The sequence below is a fragment of the Terrapene carolina genome, unplaced genomic scaffold (genome assembly GCF_002925995.2).
Source record: "Terrapene carolina triunguis isolate 2854851 unplaced genomic scaffold, T_m_triunguis-2.0 Scaffold68, whole genome shotgun sequence".
NCBI classification, from domain to species: domain Eukaryota; kingdom Metazoa; phylum Chordata; order Testudines; family Emydidae; genus Terrapene; species Terrapene triunguis.
Window position 1 is genome coordinate 56,460,188 of NW_020664419.1, and position 22,032 is coordinate 56,482,219.

General features: G+C 41.1%; 1 protein-coding gene across 5 annotated transcripts in view; it reads left to right on the forward strand.

The window, feature by feature from the left end:
- TBC1D30 (TBC1 domain family member 30) overlaps positions 1-19,781 on the forward strand; it is an 89,884-nt gene extending 70,103 nt beyond the window's left edge. For 2 of the 5 annotated variants that reach the window (XM_026648780.2, XM_026648783.2), the window contains 6 exons: positions 2,915-3,020; positions 13,233-13,345; positions 13,552-13,691; positions 15,406-15,612; positions 15,836-15,892; positions 17,323-19,781. In XM_026648780.2, the coding sequence (XP_026504565.1) occupies positions 2,915-3,020; positions 13,233-13,345; positions 13,552-13,691; positions 15,406-15,612; positions 15,836-15,892; positions 17,323-18,104 (1,405 nt within the window). In that variant the 3' untranslated portion in view covers positions 18,105-19,781. The remainder of the gene's footprint in view (positions 1-2,914; positions 3,021-13,232; positions 13,346-13,551; positions 13,692-15,405; positions 15,613-15,835; positions 15,893-17,322) is intronic. The other 3 variants (XM_026648782.2, XM_026648784.2, XM_026648781.2) reach the window with 2 other exon arrangements.
- Positions 19,782-22,032: the final 2,251 nt, after the last annotated feature.

The window sequence follows — 22,032 nt, forward strand, 5'->3', positions numbered from 1 at the left end:
GATTCCTATGACAACTCCTAAACTTAGACACCCACAGTAGGTGACTCAGGTTTTCTTTCTATACTCATTCTCCTTTATAGGAGGCAGGCTATAATGTTTTCAGTGGCTGCTGGAAGTCACAGATGATCTGGAAAGATTAATTTGTTGTAATTCCAGGAATACCACTCCATAATTGATTTCTTCCTCCCTGCTCAACAATGTAGAGAGAAAAATTGTGAAGGTCAAGGCAGTAAAGATTCTCCTTCATATCAGAAGCAGCTCTACATACAACTCCTATGTAAACAAATAAGAAGACACCTGGAGTTCTTTGCTGAGCCAGGAGGCAGAAAAAGTCTTATTGTTGTTAGAGATCAAAAGGAGTCATTCAAAGCGGGATCTATTGTCAGTGAACTGAATTCCTAGACAGACTGGCTCAGTAGGAAGTCTGTCACTGACCAATTGGAGTTGGATCAGCAGATGTTCAATATCATGTTATCCAGATGGGCACTTTCTCAAATTAGACCCCTTTGCCTCGAGCCACAACATGCAACTTCTGTTCTGCTTGAAAGTGTGGCTACGTTGCACCTCTTGTCAAAATCCCTGGTGCGTGTCAGGACCCTAGAGCTTACTCTCCCCCTGGATCTCCTCGTTGTCCTTGGCCAATTCTCTTCCTCTCAAGGGAGTGACTGAAGAGCTCCTCCTTGCAGCCTCTTCCTGCTCTCACTTCCTGGCTTTATACTCTTATCCCAGCTCTTCCCCCCCCCCCCCCCCCCCCCCACTGGGCTTCATCTGCAATCAGTGCTTATCAAGCTCTGGTTTCCCTCCAGGTGCAGCATATAAGATTAATTGGCCCCTTCTGGCCCACATTAACCCACTCCAAACTTGTGTGGGGTGGACACCCCACCACACTTTTTCTGTCAAGAGTTGCCAGAAAGATACTACTTATTCCATGCTGGCCCAGGAGACCTTGATTCTACCGACCAATGGAAGTCACTTTCTGCAGGGTTGGAAGCCTTCCGTTGGCACAATTCTTCTCAAACAGTACCATCCCTATGCCCCTCAATGTCAATTTTCAAAAATGACTAGTGATTTGGGGTGTCCAATTTGAGACACCTAACAAAGGGCCTGCATTCCAGAAAGCGTTGTGCACCTGCCCTTAGAAAATCAGGCCCTTTCAAGGTGTGTCAAGTTGGGCACCCAAAATCACTGGTCACTTATGAAAATATTCACCTGTAACACTTTCTCTGATGTCATCTTGGTGACTTAAATCCACATATTCATTTTCTTTTCTCTTCATATCTCTGTTAAGTGTATTTCTACCTTTCTTTCCACATAATTTCTTTCACACAGGAAGAATACATCTCCCATTTACACAACAGGTATATAATGTTTGGGAGAGCTGCTGTCTCTGCAGGGACTTACCCTGCTTAAGGTGATTTGCTCCTGACTGCATATACTAAATGAGCCTGAAAATCTGCTCCCTGGAACTTTTAGTTTCTACTTCTGTAATTACAGCAACACTTGGGTCTAGTCACAGGCCTGACTCATCTTCTGCCATTAAAAAATAACGCTTTCTATACAGTACGTGCTGCTGTGCTGACAAAGTGCAATTCTGTGGAACTTTTAAAATTAAAAATGTAATCCTTATAGCCTTCACAACTGTAATGTTCAACAACTTTCCATATAGCATGTGTAGGGCCCTACCAAATTCAGGGCCATGAAAAACACATCACGGACCATGAAATCTGGTTTCCTCCTGTGAAATCTCATCTCTTGTGTGCTTTTACCCTATACTATACAGATTTCACAGGGGAGACGCGTGTTTCTCAAATTGGGGGTCCTGACCCAAAAGGGAGTTGCGGGGGGGGTCATAAAGTTATTTTAGGGGGCCACGGTATTGCCACCCTCACTTCTGCGCTGCCTTAAGAGCTTCGCGGCTGGAGGGTGGCAACTGTTGGCTGGGCGCCCAGCTCTGAAGGAAGCATCCCCCTAGCAGCAGGGCAGAAGTAAGGGTGGCAATACCATACCATGCCACCCTTACTTCTGCATTGCTGCCTTCAGAGCAGGGCGGCCAGAGAGTGGAGGCTGCTGACTGAGGGCCCAGCTCTGCTGGCAGCAGCACAGAAGTAAGGGTGGCGATATCATACCATGGCATCCTTATTTCTGTGCTGCTGCTGCTGGTGGCTCTGCCTTCAGAGATGGGCTCCCTCCCAGCCAGCCGCCGCCGCTTTCCAGCTGCCCAGCTCTGAAGGCAGCACTGCCGCCAGCAGCAGCACAGAAGTAAGGGTAGCAGTACCGCAACTCCCTCTACAATAACCTTGCGACCCCCCCCCCCCCCCCCACTCCTTGTTGGGTCCCGATCCCTACAATTACAACACCATTAAATTTCAGATTTAAATAGCTGAAATCATGAAATTTATGATTTTTAAAATCCCATGACTGTGAAATTCATCAAAATGGACTATGAATTTGATAGGGCCCTAAGAGTGCGTAACACTAGTGACGGGCAGATTACGGCACTGCAGATTTTTCTTTTTCACTCCATACTATCCACAGTGTTCAGACTGAATTTACAAAAATAATCTCCCTACCAAAAATACCCTCTTTCTCTGCTCTGCTACTAGACTCTGGCAGCCATTCCTAGCATATCAAGGGTTTCATGTGTTAATCCATATTTGAATTCCTGACATGCACTAATACAGAGTGAGAGTGGCCTACTCTCTCAGTACAGTGAACTGTGCATACTCATCCCCCTTATCATATAAAACTTCTTGTGATCTGCTAGTTTTTATAATGGTGGCTTTCTTTGCAATAAACCAAAGGGTTTAAGTCAGTAATATAGGGGATATTCTGTATGATTACCCTACAGAGAATACAGTTCACTTTGAAATGTATAATTAGTTTAGATCACAGAAAAATTTCTGTTGTGATACAGGCAGATTGAATGCTGTGAAACTGCAGATGAATTCTACAGTACTATGGGCAAACTAACCCAGGAGATGCTGGAAGACAACCTGATTGACAGCAATGAACTCATGCAGGTTAGTAAGCAGCGCTTAATGATGTAATTCTTGTTTGTGTATTTGTATATTGTCAACAGTCTTTAGCTTCCTGTGTCTAAAGGATGAGATTTTTGTTAAAATGTTGTTTCAAGAAGAAAAATTAAGATAACACCCTACTGTCAAACTAACTTGTCAGTGGAGCAGATACATAAACATTATCAGCAGTCAAAGCTAAAATACCGCTCAATTATAAGTTAGATGTAGAAAACAGCTAGACCTCATTTGACAAGGAGGTGCCAGTCAATTGCTTTCTGCAATGTCAACAATTAAATATTTGTGCGTTACACTCAATGGGTTTATCTAAATTGTGAGCTATATAATGCTCTGTATTTTATTTCTAATTTTTCTGTCTTACATTATATTCATTACAATGTAATCTTTGTATTCAGTAGACTTTGTGGGTGGCTGACTAGCTCAACTGAAAAAAAAATCCCTCTGTTTAAAAAAAATAAAAAATAAAATCCATTGAACTGTTAGTTGTGAATTACACCTCTACCCCGATATAACGCGACCCGATATAACATGAATTCGGATATAACGTGGTAAAGCAGCGCTCTGGGGGGGCGGGGCTGCACGCTCCGGTGGAGCAAAGCAAGTTTGACATAATGCGGTTTCACCTATAACATGGTAAGATTTTTTGGCTCCCGAGGACAGCGTTATATCGGGGTAGAGGTGTATAAACAAAATGTAGATGATTGCTCTAATTACCTTCTTAAACCCCAAGTCATTGAATAATAAACAGAAACCTAAAGTGTGGTTTTTAAAAAAGGCCTTCAGTATTGCAGATGCAGTTTTACACTTGCAGTTCGAGTACTAAATTGCAGACACATTTTTTCTTACCCCTGCAGTTGCACTCATTTAGAAACCTAAGTACCTATGTGCACTCATAAACTTGGGAGCTAGGGGCTTGATCCTACACTCATTTAACTCAGTGGCAAAGCTCTCATTGACTTTAATGATACTGGATCAGGGCCTCAGTGACTAAATAGGTGCAGTTATGGGACTGAATAATTCAACTGTAGTAGTGGAGGCTGTGTTGAGGCTTAACTTAAAAGTTCTGGTTCTAAATATCTTAAATTAGATTGTCTCAAAATAAGAAGCCTATGGTAAGTTTTTGCACTCATTCGGAGAGTTCTTGTTGACTATACAGTAGAATCATCTTTCAAACTCCAATTTAGTGTTGAAGCAGAGAATCACTGTAACAATATGTAATCTTGGACAATTTACCTTCCTTTTTTCCTTGTGAAAGTGTTAGGGATGGAGGAGGTGAATAATTTGGCTTTAGTGTCCTCTTTAAAAAAAAAAAAAAAAAAAGTGATAATTTACTATCTGAATTGCCCACATATATTTTGAAATAGATTTTACAGATCCTCTCAACATAAGTCAAATACTGACGAGGAAATAATGAATGCCAGTTCAAGCTGTTGCCTTCTCTGTATTCATTATGTCTTAATTCTGGGTTTGATGCACAGTACAAAATCGAGATGTGGCATGTGTCACAAAAATAACGTTGGTGGACCTGAAGTGGGTAAAGTGACTCAGAGCGACAGATTTTTCTTTTCCTTTCTGTTTGTGCATAATAGAAGACAAACCACAGGTAACTGTAGGCTTAAGGGAAAGGAAGGGATGGAATAGTCTTTTAACTGTTGTAATTATTAATGGTACTCTCCCTTTATATTTAACTTACTTAATAATTTCTTCTGATCTCAGCCAAAGTGGTAAACAGTGTGAAGTGTATACTTGTGTAGCTGATAACCATTAGGAGAGGCTAATGTTGTAACCTCTCCCAGCAAGGCTCTGATACTTTTGAAGGGAAAAGTGTAAATAGCACGTTTAATTTTCCCATGACCTCTCTATTAAAGAAAGCACATCTGGTCTTATGTCTTAATGCACTTCTTGAACTAATTTTTCTCTAAACAGAAGAAGAAATGAAAAACAATAGTAAAACAGTGCACTGGCACCTGTGTGGTGCATACCATTGGCATGGGTGCCAAATAATCAGCGTTGAGCCCTCCCAATGGCAGCAGTGAGGAGGAGCAGTGCTGGCTGCCTCACCTCCTGCTCAGGTTTGGCCCCGTGGCCCCTCCATCATGACAGGGGGACCATGGGACCAAAGTTGAGTGAGTGGTGGTGTGACCTGGTACAGGGGGTTGCAGCACCACTCAGCTTTGGTCCCAGGACCCCTCCATCAGGATGGGGTTGGGGTTTACAGTGCCAGAACTGAGTGGCATTGCAACTTGCTCAGTGCTGCTCAGGTTTGGACAGAGGGCTGCAGGGCCAAACCTGAGTGGGCAGTGAAGTGGCCAGCACTGCCCTTCCTTGCTGTTGCTATGAGGCCTGTTCCCGCAACAGGGGCTCTCCCTCTCCCTCTGGGGCCTGCCCAGCTTCACTCCTCTTCCAGTAGCTAGTGTCTCCTCTGCTCTGCCCACAGAACTCGCTCTGTGACAGCTTCGGGAGGGGTGGTATATGCCCACAAGGGGGAGCCTGCCAGGAGAGAGGTGGTGGGAGTGCTGGGCCATTCTCTGTGGAAAATTTTTTGCAGGCATTCCTGAACCAGTGTATTGAAAGAACCAAGTTTGTTAACTAGAATCAGTGTTGCAGATTGTTTTCAGCGTCTTCAGAGGAGTCAGCCAGAAATGTGTTTGGGAGTGATGCTCCTACATTCTTGAAAGGTGTTTTACCAAATTGGAAATATAGTGAACACTTGTCTAACAAATGTTGAGGGTTGTTTTTTTGATGGGGGGAGAAGGGAAAGGTTGGGCTACAGTACTGTAATCCGTTTGGTTTTCCCAATCATTTCAATAAGGACAGTTAGTCTCTGCACCTACTATTCCAGTGGCTCTCAACCTTTCCAGACTACTGTACCCCTATCAGGAGTCTGATTTGTCTTGCGTGCCCCCAAGTTTCACCTTAAAAATGACTTGCTTACAAAATCAGACATAAAAATACAAAAGTGTCAGAGCACACTATTACTGAAAAATTGCTTACTTTCTCATTTTTACCATATAATTATAAAATAAATCAATGGTAATATAAATAGCGTACTTAGATTTCAGTGTATAGTATATAGAGCACTATAAACAAGTAATCGTATGAAATTTTAGTTTGTACTGGTTTCACTAGTGCTTTTTATGTAGCCTGTTGTAAAACTAGGCAAATATCTAGATGAGTTGATGTACCCCCTGGAAGACCTCTGTGAACCCTGGTTGAGAATCACTGTACTCTTCCACCTATTTCCATATGCACATATTCTGTGTACACCCAGCCACTCCTTTTAAAAAAACAAAAACCTATTTCTCTTGCATGGAGAATATGCATACACATAGGGCTCAGCAAGTAAGCAAGTTTTTGGAAATTTGACTCTTCAGTGGTGAGGTTTTTGTCTGATGGTGGTAGGAGGAGCTAGACTGGAGGAGCAAACAAGTCCCAAAGTAAACTCCTTTTTCAGATTAAACAATTTAGGAAAGTGAGCATCAGTTCCACAAGTTTTAAATAATAGACAAAATAGCATTTTTAGGACTAGAAGCTAAACAAATACAATATTATTGGTCTGTTAATAAACACCTTAGTTCTGAGGTTCGGCACAAGGCTGCATGCCAAGTATCTGCAACAATTTGTGTTAGCCTGCCAAGTTGTCTTAATACCTTTATAACAACGCTTGCTTCTTGAAAGTAGTGAAATTCATACAAAAGTCTGGGGTATTTTTTAAACATTCTCTTCTGGAAGGAGAAGAGATAATAGAAAAAAGGGAGAGGGAGTGGCGAGTGTGTATCATGGGGCATAAATTAAAATTTTGGAAACTAGGAGCAAATGGAAGAGTTGAGCAGAACTGTTTCACATAAAGGATAACAACCATATGGAATATGTTGCCTGGAAAGGCTACTGACATAAAGAATAGAGATGAATTCCAGACAGATCTAGAGTTCTTTCTTCATGGGGAGGGAATTAAGGGATATAGTGAAAAAGCAGGAAGGTGTGATTGTGATCAAACAAAAATGGGTAGATATGTTGGGCTGGAGATGATTTCCCCCCTCACCCTACAACCACAAAATTTCTTAGTCTATGTCTACACTACTGCGGTAAGTCGACCTAAGTTACGCAACTCCAGCTACGTGAATAACGTAGCTGGAGTTAACGTAGCTTAGGCCAGGTCTACACTACCACGGTAGTTCGACGGCTGGCAATCGAACTTCCGGGTTCGATTTATCACGTCTGGTCTGGACGCGATAAATCGATCCCGGAAGTGCTCGCCGTCGACTGCGGTACTCCAGCTCAGCGAGAGGAGTACCGCGGAGTCGACGGGGGAGCCTGCCTGCCGCGTGTGGACCGCGTCTGAACCGCGGTAAGTTCGAACTAAGGTATGTCGACTTCAGCTACATTATTCACGTAGCTGAAGTTGCGTACCTTTGATCGAATTGGGGTGTTAGTGTAGACCAGGCCTTAGATCGACTTACTGCAGTGTCTATACCGTGCTGGGTCAACAGGAGACACTCTCCCGTCGACTTACCTTACTCTTCTCATTCCGGGTGGTCTATCGGGGTCGACCGGAGAGCACTCTGCCATCAATTTAGCGGGTCTTCACGAGACATGCTAAATCGACTCCTGGTGCATCAATCGCCAGAGCATCGATCCAGTGGTAGTGCAGACATAGCCTTAGTCTGGTAGATTTGAGCAGTATCACTGTTTGGGGCCCAGAGAACATTTCTTTTTCACAGTTGCAGGAAGGTTCTATAGTTTCATCTAATGGGAAAGCTTCACTTCATGCTGTGGGATTTTGGGGGCATTCTTCTGACCTGAGGTGTGTGCACATACCTCAAGGTATAAAAGTTTCTTAATGCCAAAACCTGGTCTACTGCACCACTTGTCCTCTTTTTCTAATCCAGCTATGAATGTTCCAACTCCTGCTTCTAATTGCTTGCATCAGCGCATCTGGACAAACATATTTTTCCTCCTCTGTCAGGAAGGACTTGGCATTGAATCAATTTTGTGACATTCTTTGTGCATTAAGCACAGAGTCATGAACAGATATTTAGAAACCATTCAGAATTTACTTTTATCTTAATTGAGACCATTTTGCCTTCAGATCAAAATGTCACTGACTATAGCACAGGAAAAACATACAAACCAAGAGTTCCTCCCAGAGCTAATGAGAAATTTCAAAATTCCTGGCTTTGAGAAGCCACTTATTTTCAAAATGGGTAAAAGTCATACTTTTAAAAATGCTCTGAAACAATGTTTCATTTACAGTCTTTTACTCTTAATATCAGTTTCTAATGGAGTGTGGAAGTTCTGAATAATTGTACACATGAAAGCAGAGAAACTTTAGCCGCTGCTGAATTAGGTAGTTACAAGCTGAGCAATATCATTGCAAAGGATGATGTACTGATGCTGTGACCAAATGCACCTCTGTATTCACACTCTACACACTATTGTAATAATCTTTGTGCAAAATATGCCTTGTGAGGTATCATTTGAAAACTAATAACTCACTGGCCAATAATATCATGGTGGAATGTATGTAGTAACATTATATGTAAAGTTATGAATTCCCCTGTATGATGTTGGTAGCATATGTTCAGACCCAGGTAGCCCTGACTAGGCAGACATTGCTAAACAGGTCTATCCTAAACAAAGGAATGTATGTTTACCTCAGTTTACATGTAAGTAGGAAACAGGGTCCTCAGGACAGCAAGAGGATGTAAACCAGTTTCTCAAAGACAAAGGACAAGCTAACGCCTCTAGCCAGATATCATTAAAGTTGATTGGCAATACCCTGGAATGTGATAAACACTTTCGAGTAGCTAAACTTAATAGGCTAGACTTGGTTCAAGGTAAAATCCTCAGCACATATTCAGTGACGTAGCCAGGTGGAGCGAACAGGGGGAGCGATCACAAAAAAAGGCTCCACCCACTGTGGCGCTTTTACTCACCCGGCGGTGCTTTTACTGATGGGGTGGCGCTCCGGGTCTTCGGCGGCATTTCGGCAGCGGGTCCTTCACTCGCTTCGCGGGTCTTCGGTGGCATTTCGGCAGCGGGTCCTTCAGTGCCGCCGAACACACCCGGAGCGAGTGAAGGACCCGAAGCCGAAGTGCTGCCAAAGACCCAGAGCGCTGCCCGGTGAGTAAAAATTAAAAAGGCGCCAAGAAATTGAAAAGGTGCCACTTGTGCTCAGTGGGAGAGCGGCCGCTGCCCCGCTCCCCCCCAGCTACGCTACTGCACATATTTCCAGCAACACCGCTGACCAAATTATCAGATTGGGACCTCCCCCCGTGAAGTCAAAGGGCTGGTTCCTTTGTTGTCTTCAGTGAAAGGATGGGGGGAAGATAGAAAGAGAGACCCTGGGGTGTTTTTGCCCTCTACTTTTATAGTTGAGTCACCCTTTGAAATGCATTTTCCTGAGGGTTACCTTTAAATCAGCGGTTTTCAACATGTGGTCTGCAGACCCCTGGAGGGTCCATGGACTATGTGTAAGAAGCAAGGGCGGCTCCAGGCACCAGCGCAGCAAGCGCGTGCCTGGGGCGGCAAGCCACGGGGGGCGGCCTGCCGGTCTCTGTGAGGGCAGCAGGCAGGCAGCTTTCAGCTGCATGCCTGTGGGAGGTCCACCGGTCCCGTGGCTTCGGCGGCGGGGACGCCGAGGGTGCGGCACCGGCGGACCTCCCGCAGGCATGCCCCCGAATCTGCATGACCAGCAGACCACGCGCAGGCATGCCGCCGAAAGCCGTCTGCCTGCCATGCTTGGGGCGGCAAAAAACATAGAGCCGCCCCTGGTAAGAAGTCTGCAAAAGGTTGTCATTACCATAGAACAATAGTTTTCAACCTGGGGTCCACAGATTATATCTAAGATTTCCAAATGGGTCCGCACCTCCATTTGCATTTTTTTAGGGGTCTGCAAATGAATGAAAATTGAAAACCACTGCCCTAGATAAAGTTCCTTCCTGCTGTGAGAATGGAGACATGAAGTCTCGTGGTGAAAGAGGTTCCACGTGGTTGCTTGCTAAAATGCAGATTTATTTGTTCCTGCCCCCCTTCGTTGCCAAAGAATGGCCGCTTGACAAGTGATTTCCCATCAGCTTTGATGACACCTGCCTAGAGTGTCAGCTTGTCCCTTGTCTTTGACACAGTGATTCACCCACTCCCCAGACTTGGCTAGTAAACGCATTGAGTCATAATTTCAGCTTATGTTCATAACTCTTAATAGGCATTTTGTACTTACATTTCACCATGAGATTGTTGACCAGCGAGTTATTAGTTTTCAAATGATACCCCACAAGGCATATTTTGTACAAAGATGGTTACAGTAGGGTGTGAATACAGGGGTGCATTCGGTCACAGCGTTTTATCTTTATTTCTCTTGTAAGCATTTCTGAGTTCAGTGTCTTATACTTACTTAAAATCTATCTCTTTGTAGTTAAATAAACTTTTTATTTTTCAAGCTAAACTAATCCAATGTTGTATTTAAACCAAGCTGTTTGGTAACTCCATTCAAAGTAGTTGGTGGTTGAATATTGACCCCCTACAGGGGCAATGAACCTCTAACATCTGGACTGTCCAGAAGGGGGCTGGAGATTGCAGAACACATGTTTTGGGGGAAATTTGGGACTGGGACTGTGTTGAGGTCACCCTGCAGGTAGTAACCAAGGCTGGTGGAAGCCAGAGTGTGGCTGGTGTGTTGCTGACAGGCTGCTGGAGTCATTGTTGCTGGACCAGGACTGCAGCTATACATAGACACTCAGGGTGTGACCTGCATGCTGTTTAGCTCTTTGTGAGCGGCCCAGGAGGGGAGCTACAACAGCAGAGCATTGTGAGACGCCCAAGGTTGTAGGGCACGTGGTGACACAACCTCTCAGTGGTCTGGATTGCACCCCAGAATGTGACAGATGCCACCACACAATGTGTCTGCCACAAATTCCATTAATCAGAAAATGATTAAAAGTGAAAGAATTTTAAAATTCAGTACATTTGTCATTATGTTTTGTTTACTTGCATTTATCTCCACTTGGGCAACCAAATCAATAAAATCCATTTCACTTTTATTTATATTCAGCTTTATTCCAAATCTTAAGGGCTGCTCTGTTTGGATATCAGACACTTAAGGGGATTATTGGTTTTACTAAAAACAAGTGTTTACTGGATTTTTTTTTTTAATTGCAGAAACATTTTTATTACTCTGATAATGGACAGAATAATGCTAGCTTGCCAAATAATCTTATTTCAAATTTTATATTGAAGTGCAGTACCATTCTTTCGTATCTGCTATGCATGCCAAACATACTTGCAGATCCAACATTACTATTAATAAGACCTTGAGTAGAGGATGTTCAGCAACTTACAGGAATTTCTCAATATCCTGCAGGATCAGGCACTTGGGGCCTGTTCCAAAACCCTTTGAAGTCACTGGAAAAATTTCCATTGATTTCAATGGGTTTTGGATCAGGTCCTTAGTTACCGTCAAAGATAACTTAATGGCTGCCAATTTGTCATCAGTCCGCACTGCAACCATATTCTTTTATCACCCTTGAGAAGCAGTTACCTTTCAAAGTAGAATTCCTACTAATGTGATTCCTTGTCTGTTTTAAAAATCTATATTCTTTCAGCCCCTCTCTGGTCACTACGTAGTAGAACTCTATCAAGCTTCACTTAATGTTAATGTTGAGAAGTTTTATGCTATGATATGCAACAAGATCAGAGTTTGTCTGGACTCTGATAAAACTTGTGTTGCCAAAGATCTTCCTGTTTGGCTATGATTTTCATGGCTGAGGAAGTGTTGGGATTTCCTTCTCTGAGACTCATGGGGGCAGCTCCTCAGCTGGTGTAAACTGTCATAACTCCATTTATGTCAATGGGCCTGTGACAGTTTACACCAGCTGAGGATAGGGTTGCCAGTTTTGGCTGGATGTATTCATGGAGGTTTCATCACATGACCTATTTATTTAAACATTAATCTTTAATTCCTGGAGACTCTAGGACAATCCTGGAGGGCTGGCAACCTTAGCTGAGGATCTACCTTATGGTGTTTCTGATGGGGTCAGCCCTTGTTTGTCACTTGAGCAGAGCAGTACAGGAAGAGCAGGGAAAACCTGATACTCACTTCCATCAGCAGTAGATGTAGTTGGAATCCATTTTTCTTCTTAGAATGTGCCCAACCTGCCTCAGGTGGCACATGACCAGGATTCATCCACCACTGGTTAGAGCCAGGTACTGATGGGGAGCACGACATGAATGTCGATCCATGCTCCCCTTTGGAATCCATTAATAATAAAGAGGGGTAAAATCTTGGTCCCATTGAAGTCATTGGCAAAACTCGTATTGACTTGAGTGGAGGCAGAATTTCACCCCCAGGGATTGAGAAACTGTAATTATCTAGGCAGGTGGAGAAAACACAAATTAAAGAGGAGCACTGAAAACTAATTAAATATTCAGTGTCTTTCTCAGCCTCAATATAGATAATGAATTCGATGCTTTTACAAGCGGAATTTCTGTTGTGGGTAACTTTCCCTAAGTTTTGTTTTCCAATCTTTTACTATTGTGCCATCAGTTAAAATGCATTATAAATGTTCCATTGTATTTATTCTCCACTGCCTCTGCAAACAACATCTGTAAGTCTGCTATAATTATTATTTGTATTACAAAAGCACCTAGAGGCTCTTGCTAAGTGTGTGACCTGCCATATGTTTTGTTTGCTTTTTGTTTTAATGACAATTTTTTTTAGTAATTTCTAATGTAAATCAGTGTTTGAGGTTTTTGTAAGTCGCTGGCAGTGAGTGGATTAGAAGTGATGCTAAATAAATACAGTAGTTGAAAGGATCTGACCTTCTTGTATTAGGGCAAGTGAACAATCATGTCAGAAACCACATTTTCATAAACTGTCTCTTTCAAAATATCCTATATACCCAGGAGGTATTTCTTTGAGACACACAAACCATTGTACAGGCATATGCTTATACACTAGCCCTCATGGTACCAGTTATGTATGTTTCTTCTTTGGACTATGTATTTTTCTAGTGAGTCATTCTTTGTTTTTCCTTGAGGAAGTGTCGATTGCATCATAAAATCAGACCTTTCATGTTTCCTTTTCTACATGTGAATGTGCAGTGTTTAATCCTGCAAGCCTATGAAATCTGTACAGAGCTGCAGTTTTTAGTGGGACCATTGTTAACAGCACAATTTTAAAAGGTGCATTTCTTTTTCTAGACCGTTTATTCCATGGCTCAGTTTCCTTTTCCTCAACTGGCAGAATTAAGGGAGAAATATACATACAACATTACTCCATTCCCTGCAGCAGTAAAATCAACTTCAGTTTCAGGGTAAGTCTGTAATACATCCAGAAAAAAATTTTATTCCCTGTAGTCTAATATAGCCACTATTCATCTGTACAGCAGAGAGGCTAATACAGTTGCTTTTTCCATTGCACATCTAAAATAGATGAAGGCATTTAGTAATGATCAATTAGTAATTAATGCACTGATGTATCTAAGATCTGCTTTCTTTTCCATTTGTTTCCATTTGGCAGAAGGCTAGGCAGAACCAGAGATAGTGATGAGGAGAATGACCTGGATGATGAAGATTCAGTTGCCAATGCAGTTGGCTGCCTTGGACCATTCAGTGGGCTCTTGGCACCAGAGCTACAGAAGTACCAAAAACAAATCAAAGGTAAATGCAACTTCAGTTCGTTCTGAATTATGCAGTCCAATTTGTGTGAGCTTGATTCACCTGTAGGTTAATTGAAATTATGAAAGTTGTAGTTTGAATTGTATGCAGAGACCATTATGGATCTTCTGTAACTTACTGTGCAATCTTTGGATACTCTGCCTACTAAATTGAACGTCTGTGTGTGTACAATACGTGATGGTGTGGAATAAAGATTTTAGTCATGATTATTACCCAAAAAATCCTAAAACTAAGCTGACTAGGAGCTGTTAGGTGCTTAGCACTTTTGAGAATCCCAAAGATAATGAAATATGGCCTTAAGAGTCTAACTTAAAAAAAATCCAGTTTTTTGTTACCATGTGTTTATATAGCATCAGAATCCACGAGTGAGTTATGCACCCCACCCTTGTAAAACCTTTATACCATTCCACACCATCATTTATTCTATAAATAACAAATTTTATAGAAAACTATTTTGATATGTTTCAGAGTATTATACAAAAATTCATTGATTCTATTTTCATATCCCTCAATCTTTCACTCAGTACCATGAGTCCTACTGTGCAAGCCTCATAAGGACAGCAAAATTCTAATACATTTTAGAAACCTAACGTTTTACCTAAAATAGCTTTCCTATATGTGATATAATAGCTTTAGAGTCTGATTTTTGTGATCCCCACTGGAGGATTCTCTCTGAACATTTTCTCTCAAAGATACAACTTTCTCAGGTTTTATATCATTTTCTTTCAATAGTTCTTGAGATGCACAGGAGTGGTTACAAGAAAAACCTTCTTGGTGTCCCTGATTGGCAGCCAATAATATTGTTAATTTTTATTATTGTTCAGGTAACACCAAAAATCTTCCTTGGATCTCCCAGGCCTTTGCCTACAAGTGGAATGGTTACAGTTATGCTGTCTGCCTCTTTACCAGAAACTATTTCTGTTGGATTTAACTTCTGCTTGTATTTGCCGAGATCTGTATGCTAGAATTCTCAGTTTGATGTTGTTTTCTTTCTTTTCTTGGAGGACGGCAAGTCTCCAGCTGCTGCCTCAGACTGACACTTACTCAGAATGTTAAACCATTATTTCAAACTAGACCTAATCCAAACAAACATCCTGTGAAATAAGTTATCCCTTTGACTCTGAATTGCCATTTTAGCGGCACATCAGAAACAGCTGGGAAAATAAGTTGTGCTGCTCCTGTTGCTCTGCCACTCTTTGATGATACAAACTCCCTATCAGCCTGCCTCTTCCACTTGCCCCCACGCCTGATGATTCTGCTGCTCCCTCCCTCCTTGCTGATCTCTGTCAGATAGTCAGTCACATTTGACCAAATGACTAGTTTGACTGTAACAGAGTTACATATCAGTTCATGGAGTGGTGGCCTCAACTTCTAATCACTTTGTAACTGAGAATCTTTGTTTACTACTTGGTCATGTGAAATGCCCACTTTAGTGACTGTGCTGTATGTGTTTTATGCAAACAAGAAATTCAGTTTATATGTTTAAGGTATATTGCAAGATTTAATAAATTATACTAAGTTAAATATTTAGACTTATATTATAATACAGTTATAATAGCTGTTTTTATTACACAGTGTAGTTAAAATAACAGGAGTTGGGCATGTCATTTCCTCGTGCATTTCCTTGGTTAATGATTAGTAGAGCACAGAAAATTCTGATGTATTCATCCCCCTCCCTTTTTCCGACTGTGTACAGATCAGAATGAAGAACAGAGTTTGGGGTCTAGTAACATTGCGGAACTAAGTCCAGGGGCAATAGACTCCTGTAGAAGTGAATACCATGCTGCTTTTAACAGTATGATGATGGAGCGTATGACCACTGACATTAATGCATTGAAAAGGCAGTATTCCCGAATAAAGAAGAAGCAGCAGCAGCAGGTTCATCAGGTGTATATCAGAGCAGGTAATGTATCAGAACATGCTCTTCCCCTTTATTCTTTACAAGCCAACTTCACTATCTGAAAAGAGAGGTATAAATGTTTTTTGTGTCTTTAAATTATTCATATGTAGAGAGAGGACAAAAGAGAATGAATGAACTTGCAATACAATACATTAGTGATATGGCAGAAGCAATTTCGTACAAACAAATCGTATATAAGATGATTTCTTTGTTTTTCTTTTATCAGGGTCTGAAGATGACGACCCTGGGATCTTGTTAGGTCCCAGGGACCAGCTGAATAATGGTATCTAAAAATGTCTTTGCTATCTGGGTATATCACATTGGTTTCACTGCTGAACATGTTAAAATCTGCGGCATCCTTGGACTTGACAATACTTATACATTGTTAAAGAAATGACAATAATATACTTTAAGAACCAAGGGGTAGATCCTCAGCTGGTGTAAATTGCCATAGCTCCATTTAAAACAGTTTGTTGAAGTCAAGGGAACTGCGTCACCAAATAGTCAATTGTAGCTCCAAGATTGACAGTTCAAATCCAGTCCAGGATGGTAGTGAGTATGTGGGAAATGAGTTTGTTCCCAGTCCATTTCCTCATGGAGAGAGATCCACATGATAAAAACTACTACCACAATTGGCACTGATTGGCAACCTTGGGGGCAGCATCAGCAGACAGGCTGAGGATTTTAATAGGCATGGAGATGGAACTCCCATCTCACTGCTAGAGGTGGTCCCTCCAAGTCACAGTTGAAACACATTGATGGGCCACTGTGGGAAAGTTTGTTCCATTAGTGCTATACCTATTCTGTACATGGAGGATTTTAGTCCCCAGAACAGTCAGTCTAGCAGGTTTTGTGATCGTTACATTCACATGAAAGGGAAAAAAATACTTATTTTTAAAATACTGGTGATGCATCGAGTGCAAACAGAAGCTCTGGCCAAACTGAAACAATGCAATAGTAAGATCCTCATTTCCAATGATTGCCAAACCCTTTCTGATTTTGCTAATCATGATTAATGGGCTAATTTATACTTTTAACATACTAATTCTGAGTCTGTCACTCTGGTAAAATCGGAAGTTCTGATGGAAATAATAAGCTAGTTTGTCCTGGTTCCAGTTCAGCATGGACAGATGTCTATTAAAAATAAATTGGTGCATTTTCCAGACCTCTGCTCAAGGAGAGGCCTGTGTGACTGAATTGCCTCTCGATATTGAAGGAAGAATCTAAGAGATGAGGGACTCGCTAAGGCCAAGGTTAATGTTAACCTTTGTATTGTAGCAGGTATAGGTACCCTATAAGAGTAAAAAGTCCTGTGCAGGGCTATGCTCAGCTCTAAACAAATACAAAGCAAAATCATATTGGCAATACTTTCCACATTTTTACAGTGTCCCACCTCCTGTCATGCTCCCACCTGCAATTCCTAAAATGATAGAACCAGTTTCCATATATCTATTATCTTAGCAGTAGTTAATTCCTAAACCAGTAACAGTAAGAAAGGACGTGAGATGAGGGAAAGCTTTTACCATACTTTTCCTCTCTGTTTTTGACTTGAAGATGCACTATAGTGTTAGAGGAATTCAGTTTCCACTAGGGTCGGTCCTACAAATCATCACAAGAAACAGCATCAAGACTGTTTGATTGGTGGGTGATCACTGATGTAATGATTTGTTTTTGTTCTTTAAGACTGTAATTTTTTTTAACTTTTTCTTTCAGACAAAGGGCCAGTTACCAGTCTTCTCCCCTCTCAGGTAAACCATTCTCCAGTGATAAACCACCTTCTTTTAGGAAAGAAGATGAGGGCGACCAATAGAGCTGCCAAGAATGCAGTCATTCATATCCCAAGTCACACAGGGGGCAAAATGTCACCCATTCCCCATGAAGATCTTAAAACGAAACTCAACTCTCCCTGGCGCACTCACATCCGAGTACATCGAAAGAACATAGCTAGAGCCAAATGCCAGCTGGGCTATGGGGATACCATAGGACTCATAGAAGAGCAGAGTGAAGGCTGCAAACCAAATAGCTGCAGTGCAAAGGAGGACCCTCCAAGCAATTCTGATTTGGGGGAAAGAGAGGGAAGTGGCTTGGATAACAGGACTATTCGGAAAGCTGATGAACAGTCAGCTGAGGCACTTTACAAGGACACCAATGCAAATATGTCAGTGGTTCAGCTGAAATTAGAAGCACTGGAACTAACCCAAAATAACAAACCTGATGCTGAGCCAATGTCCAATCAGTCCTGCCCAACACACTTATCAGAATCACCTAGTTTATCCAGTGACAGTGGAACATTGGCTAAATCTTCCCAAGCCAGCAATCCTAAATTACAAGTGTTTAGCCCTTTCCCCAGCGTCAAACCCCTTCGGAAGTCAACTGCAGCCCGCAATTTAGGTTTATATGGCCCAACTGAAAGAACTCCAACCGTGCACTTTCCACAAATGAGTAAAAGTTTCAACAAGTCCGCCAACGGGAACAGTGGGACTAAAAAACGATGATGTACGATCAGCACTTTATATTTCTGGAAAAAAAATGTATTGATTGTTGTGTGTGTATATGTGTCCAAAAGAGTTTCTAAATAGTTTAATTCTTTAAATGAAATAATGGGGACAAAGTGGTTAACAGATGTATAAATATGTATCCTTGAAAATTGTGCTCTTGTAATGTATGGATAGATTAGGGAAGATGCAATGTGGCTCACCACGTAGATTATAATGGTTCTGTGGTAAAATAAACATTGATTTGCAATGTGAAGCATGCTTCTACTTTTTAAATCTAATTTAGGAGAAACTGTAGGGCTGCCTCCTTCCCCCCTTCAAAGGGTGCTCCATGTCCCTGTCAGGGCCCTGAAGATAACTTTTCCATCTTAGTCACCTATACCCATCTACAAAGCATTCTGTATGACTACCTGCCTTATGGTTAAGTGGAACTGCCTTTAGATCTCATCAACATGGCTCCCTAACTAGCTAGCGGAACTGCAATTAAACAACAATAAATCAGGCAGATACAGAAATCAAAAGCATCTCTTGCAGTGCAGAAAATTACCACTAATATATGGGACCAGCTGGATGGTGATTCAAAAACTATTCAGCAGCATTTAATGTTTCTGTTCCTGTGGCAGGTCTTGTCTGCTGGTGTTACTTCTTTTCAATTTTCAGTTTGAAGTTGGTCAGCTAAGCTAAAATAAGAAGAAAAACATACCCCCTTTCATGACATTGCAAATTGCTACTGAAAAGAAAAAATCTGTGGAGAGTCATAGAGTAATAAGATTAAGGATATATAGAGAGAGTTGTTGATAAACTTCTTGGCTACAGTGGATTTAAAAAATAAAATCTGTAGTTTCTTGCCATTTTAAGGTAAGTCAAATTTAACATTAACTGTTGACAGTGGGCAGAATTTTCAAAAGTGTTCAAGTGACTTAGGAATTTAAGCCCCACTTGCAAAAGTGATTTAGGAACCTAGGTCTCATTGGAAGTCAACCCACCCATTTAAGCAAGTGGATCCACTCCAATTGACTAAAATGGATTCAGAAATAGGCCTGTGTATAGGGTATGGAAGTTTAAGATTAATTATTAATTCCATTCTAATTTCTTTTGCCAGTTGCTCATAATTTTTTCTCAAATGCCCAGAATACTGTCTCTCTTTTCCGCAGTTGTGAAACTTTCAAAGCTTGTAAGTTCCTTACGCCAAATAACTCTGGATTTCTTTCCATATATATTCAAACAGGGAAACTAAATGTAAAACCCTAGGGATAATTCAACTTCAAGGTTGAAAACTCAAGCACTCAACTTCCAAAAAATTCAGATTGCTCCTATAATGTTGACTCTACCATTATGAACATATTGGCCCTGGTTCCCCACTGTGTTGCTTCAGAGTTCCACAGGCATACGGAAGTAATGCAGCAATGAATCAGCTCCAAGGTGTGTAGTATTTGTCTCTTCCTATATTCTTTAAATGTAAACTTTAATATATCATTGTTTATTAATGTATCCCATAAAATACATAGGATGTACTATAGTAATTAATGTATACCATAAATTTATATAGGCTGTACAGTATGCCCTGTTGGTTGTTGTGAGGACAACTTTATCTTGTTCTTGTATTTTATATAAGTGTATGGGTGTAATGTAAATATACAAATATATATATTATAAATTTTAAACAGATGGAGATCAGTCCTTGCCCCCTGCCTCATTTTCAGGGCTATGTAGGATATTTACTAATGCTTATCTATGAGGTTGAATAAATTTTTAAAATATGCAGAATTTAGTCGTTGATCAGGGACTGTACTTGGAAGTTTTTAAAAGAAGTGTAAACCAAGAAGGAAACCTTACTGTGAATCAAACTCCCAGTGAATCAAACTCCCATTCATTACTGTGAATCAAATTCCCGGTATTAGTGTACTGTGTACGTACACACACACACACACACACACACACAGAGAGAGAGAGACCCAGTAAAAAAGAAAAGGACTGACATTCTAAAGCACAATGATAAAATGTCAAAAGTGTGTGCATTTTCAGCACATAATATGACTTTAAAAGATTTAACAGCTGGTCAGCTGTAGCTAGATGGCAGTAAGAGTAAGAAATGCCATCAAAGAAAACTAATGCCAGAGAGTCGCATGTAACCAGTATTTGATAAAGCACAATCTGGGGCACCTGTTCCTTTAATAATGGAGCACTTTCCTCTTCTGAATATGAAGATTTTGAGTAATCAAAGTAACTAAACACGTTTAGTTCTGCTGCAGCCTGAAAGATTCTACCCATAATCCTGGCACAGATTCCTCACTTCCTGCCATGCCTTCTACCACCTTATTGAACAGTTATTAGCAGTATCTCAGCAGTTCAGTGATTCAAAGGACCTTTGGCACTGTAACCTTAAATTCAACTTCCAGAATGCTACACTAGTGGCATCAAATTTAAGTATCATTCTGTCCTGAAAAGTGCTCAGAAGAGGGCCAGAGAAATTCCATAAGATATCTGTCCTGGGGTTTCCAATACAGAATCTGTTAAGGGGAGTACTGTGGAGTCCTGCAGTGTTTGGAGATGAGTCCTTATAGCAATGGACCTTGGGATTCATAATGGCAAGAGTTATCCATGTGGACAGCTGTGTGTCTGGTCCCACAAGAACTCTGACAACTTGGTATCTGCAGATGTGCTATTTGCAGGGTTTGGCTGTGTTTGTGCAGTAACAGCCACAAAGAGGACCAAGGTAGAGATAACTGTAAACTATTCATTCCAGGATGCACGGCATGGAACACCAGCATCTCCGCAGGTTCATTTCTGTCCCTGCTCTGTACGTAGGAATTGCAAATACTGATAAAATGCTATGCACTTCACAGTCCATCAGGCTTCCTCTTACTAATGCTTTTTTTCCCCAGTAGACAATTAGATCAAATTTTTTTCAAGATCTTACAGTTTTTTTATTAGAATACAACATATCCAATGTGTCATTAAGGTCAGACTAATCATTACTACTGCGATTGCTTTTAAAAGTACAGGAGACTCGAAATTTACTAAATAGAAGCTCCCCAGAGATGGGTCAGTGGATTAAATTTGAGGCGATATACAGTGTCCGCTCATTTCCACTAGGAGCTGTTGATCATTCAAAAGAGCTCAGCCCTTTGTTGATGAGAGAAATCTTTCATACTTGCTTGTTGGAAGCAATTGGTTTTTGCTCTCAAACAGAGTTAGAAAATTGTGTATCATCAACAGAAAACTAAAATGCATTCAAAATAATGAATACGAATGGCAATGAACTGGACTTCTTTCTTGATGTCTGATGCATGGGTAGCAGAAACTCAGGGGGAAAAATACATTCACCTGCAGTGATATTTTCATTGGAGCTATTTCCTTTTCAGATACAAGTTAATAAAATGTGTTCTTAAAAGCAATTTTAAAATGAACATTTCAATATAAACTTGTCTTTATTGAACTCTTAACATTAATAAAAAGTGAAATAATTCTGATAATGAGAATTCGATGCTTTCACCAAAATGCAGAATTACTTGAAGTCTATTATTGTAGTGAGTTGTCTCATGCTCTTTTAAGGATAACAATCACCTGGTTTAATCAGAAGAGGCCAAACTCATCCTGGGTGTGAATTCATTGACTTAAATGGCTTTACAGCACCGATGAATGTGCTCCAAGATGTCTTCACTATCTAACAAAGATAAATCACTGCATATTGTGCCATGTGATCATAATAATAAGTAGCAGCACTCCAGCTACTTAATATAGTGCTGTCACTGTACCACCCAGTATTAAAACTCAGCCCAAAAAGCATCCTGCTCTTGCCAACCCTTAGCTCGTTTTTGTTCTTCACGCTTCTCTTGTTGTAGGAAGGTTTATGCAAAGAGGTGGGTCTTGCACCGAGCTCTGAAAGTGATCTGGTTTGAGCTCTTTCTGATCTCCCAACCTAGCT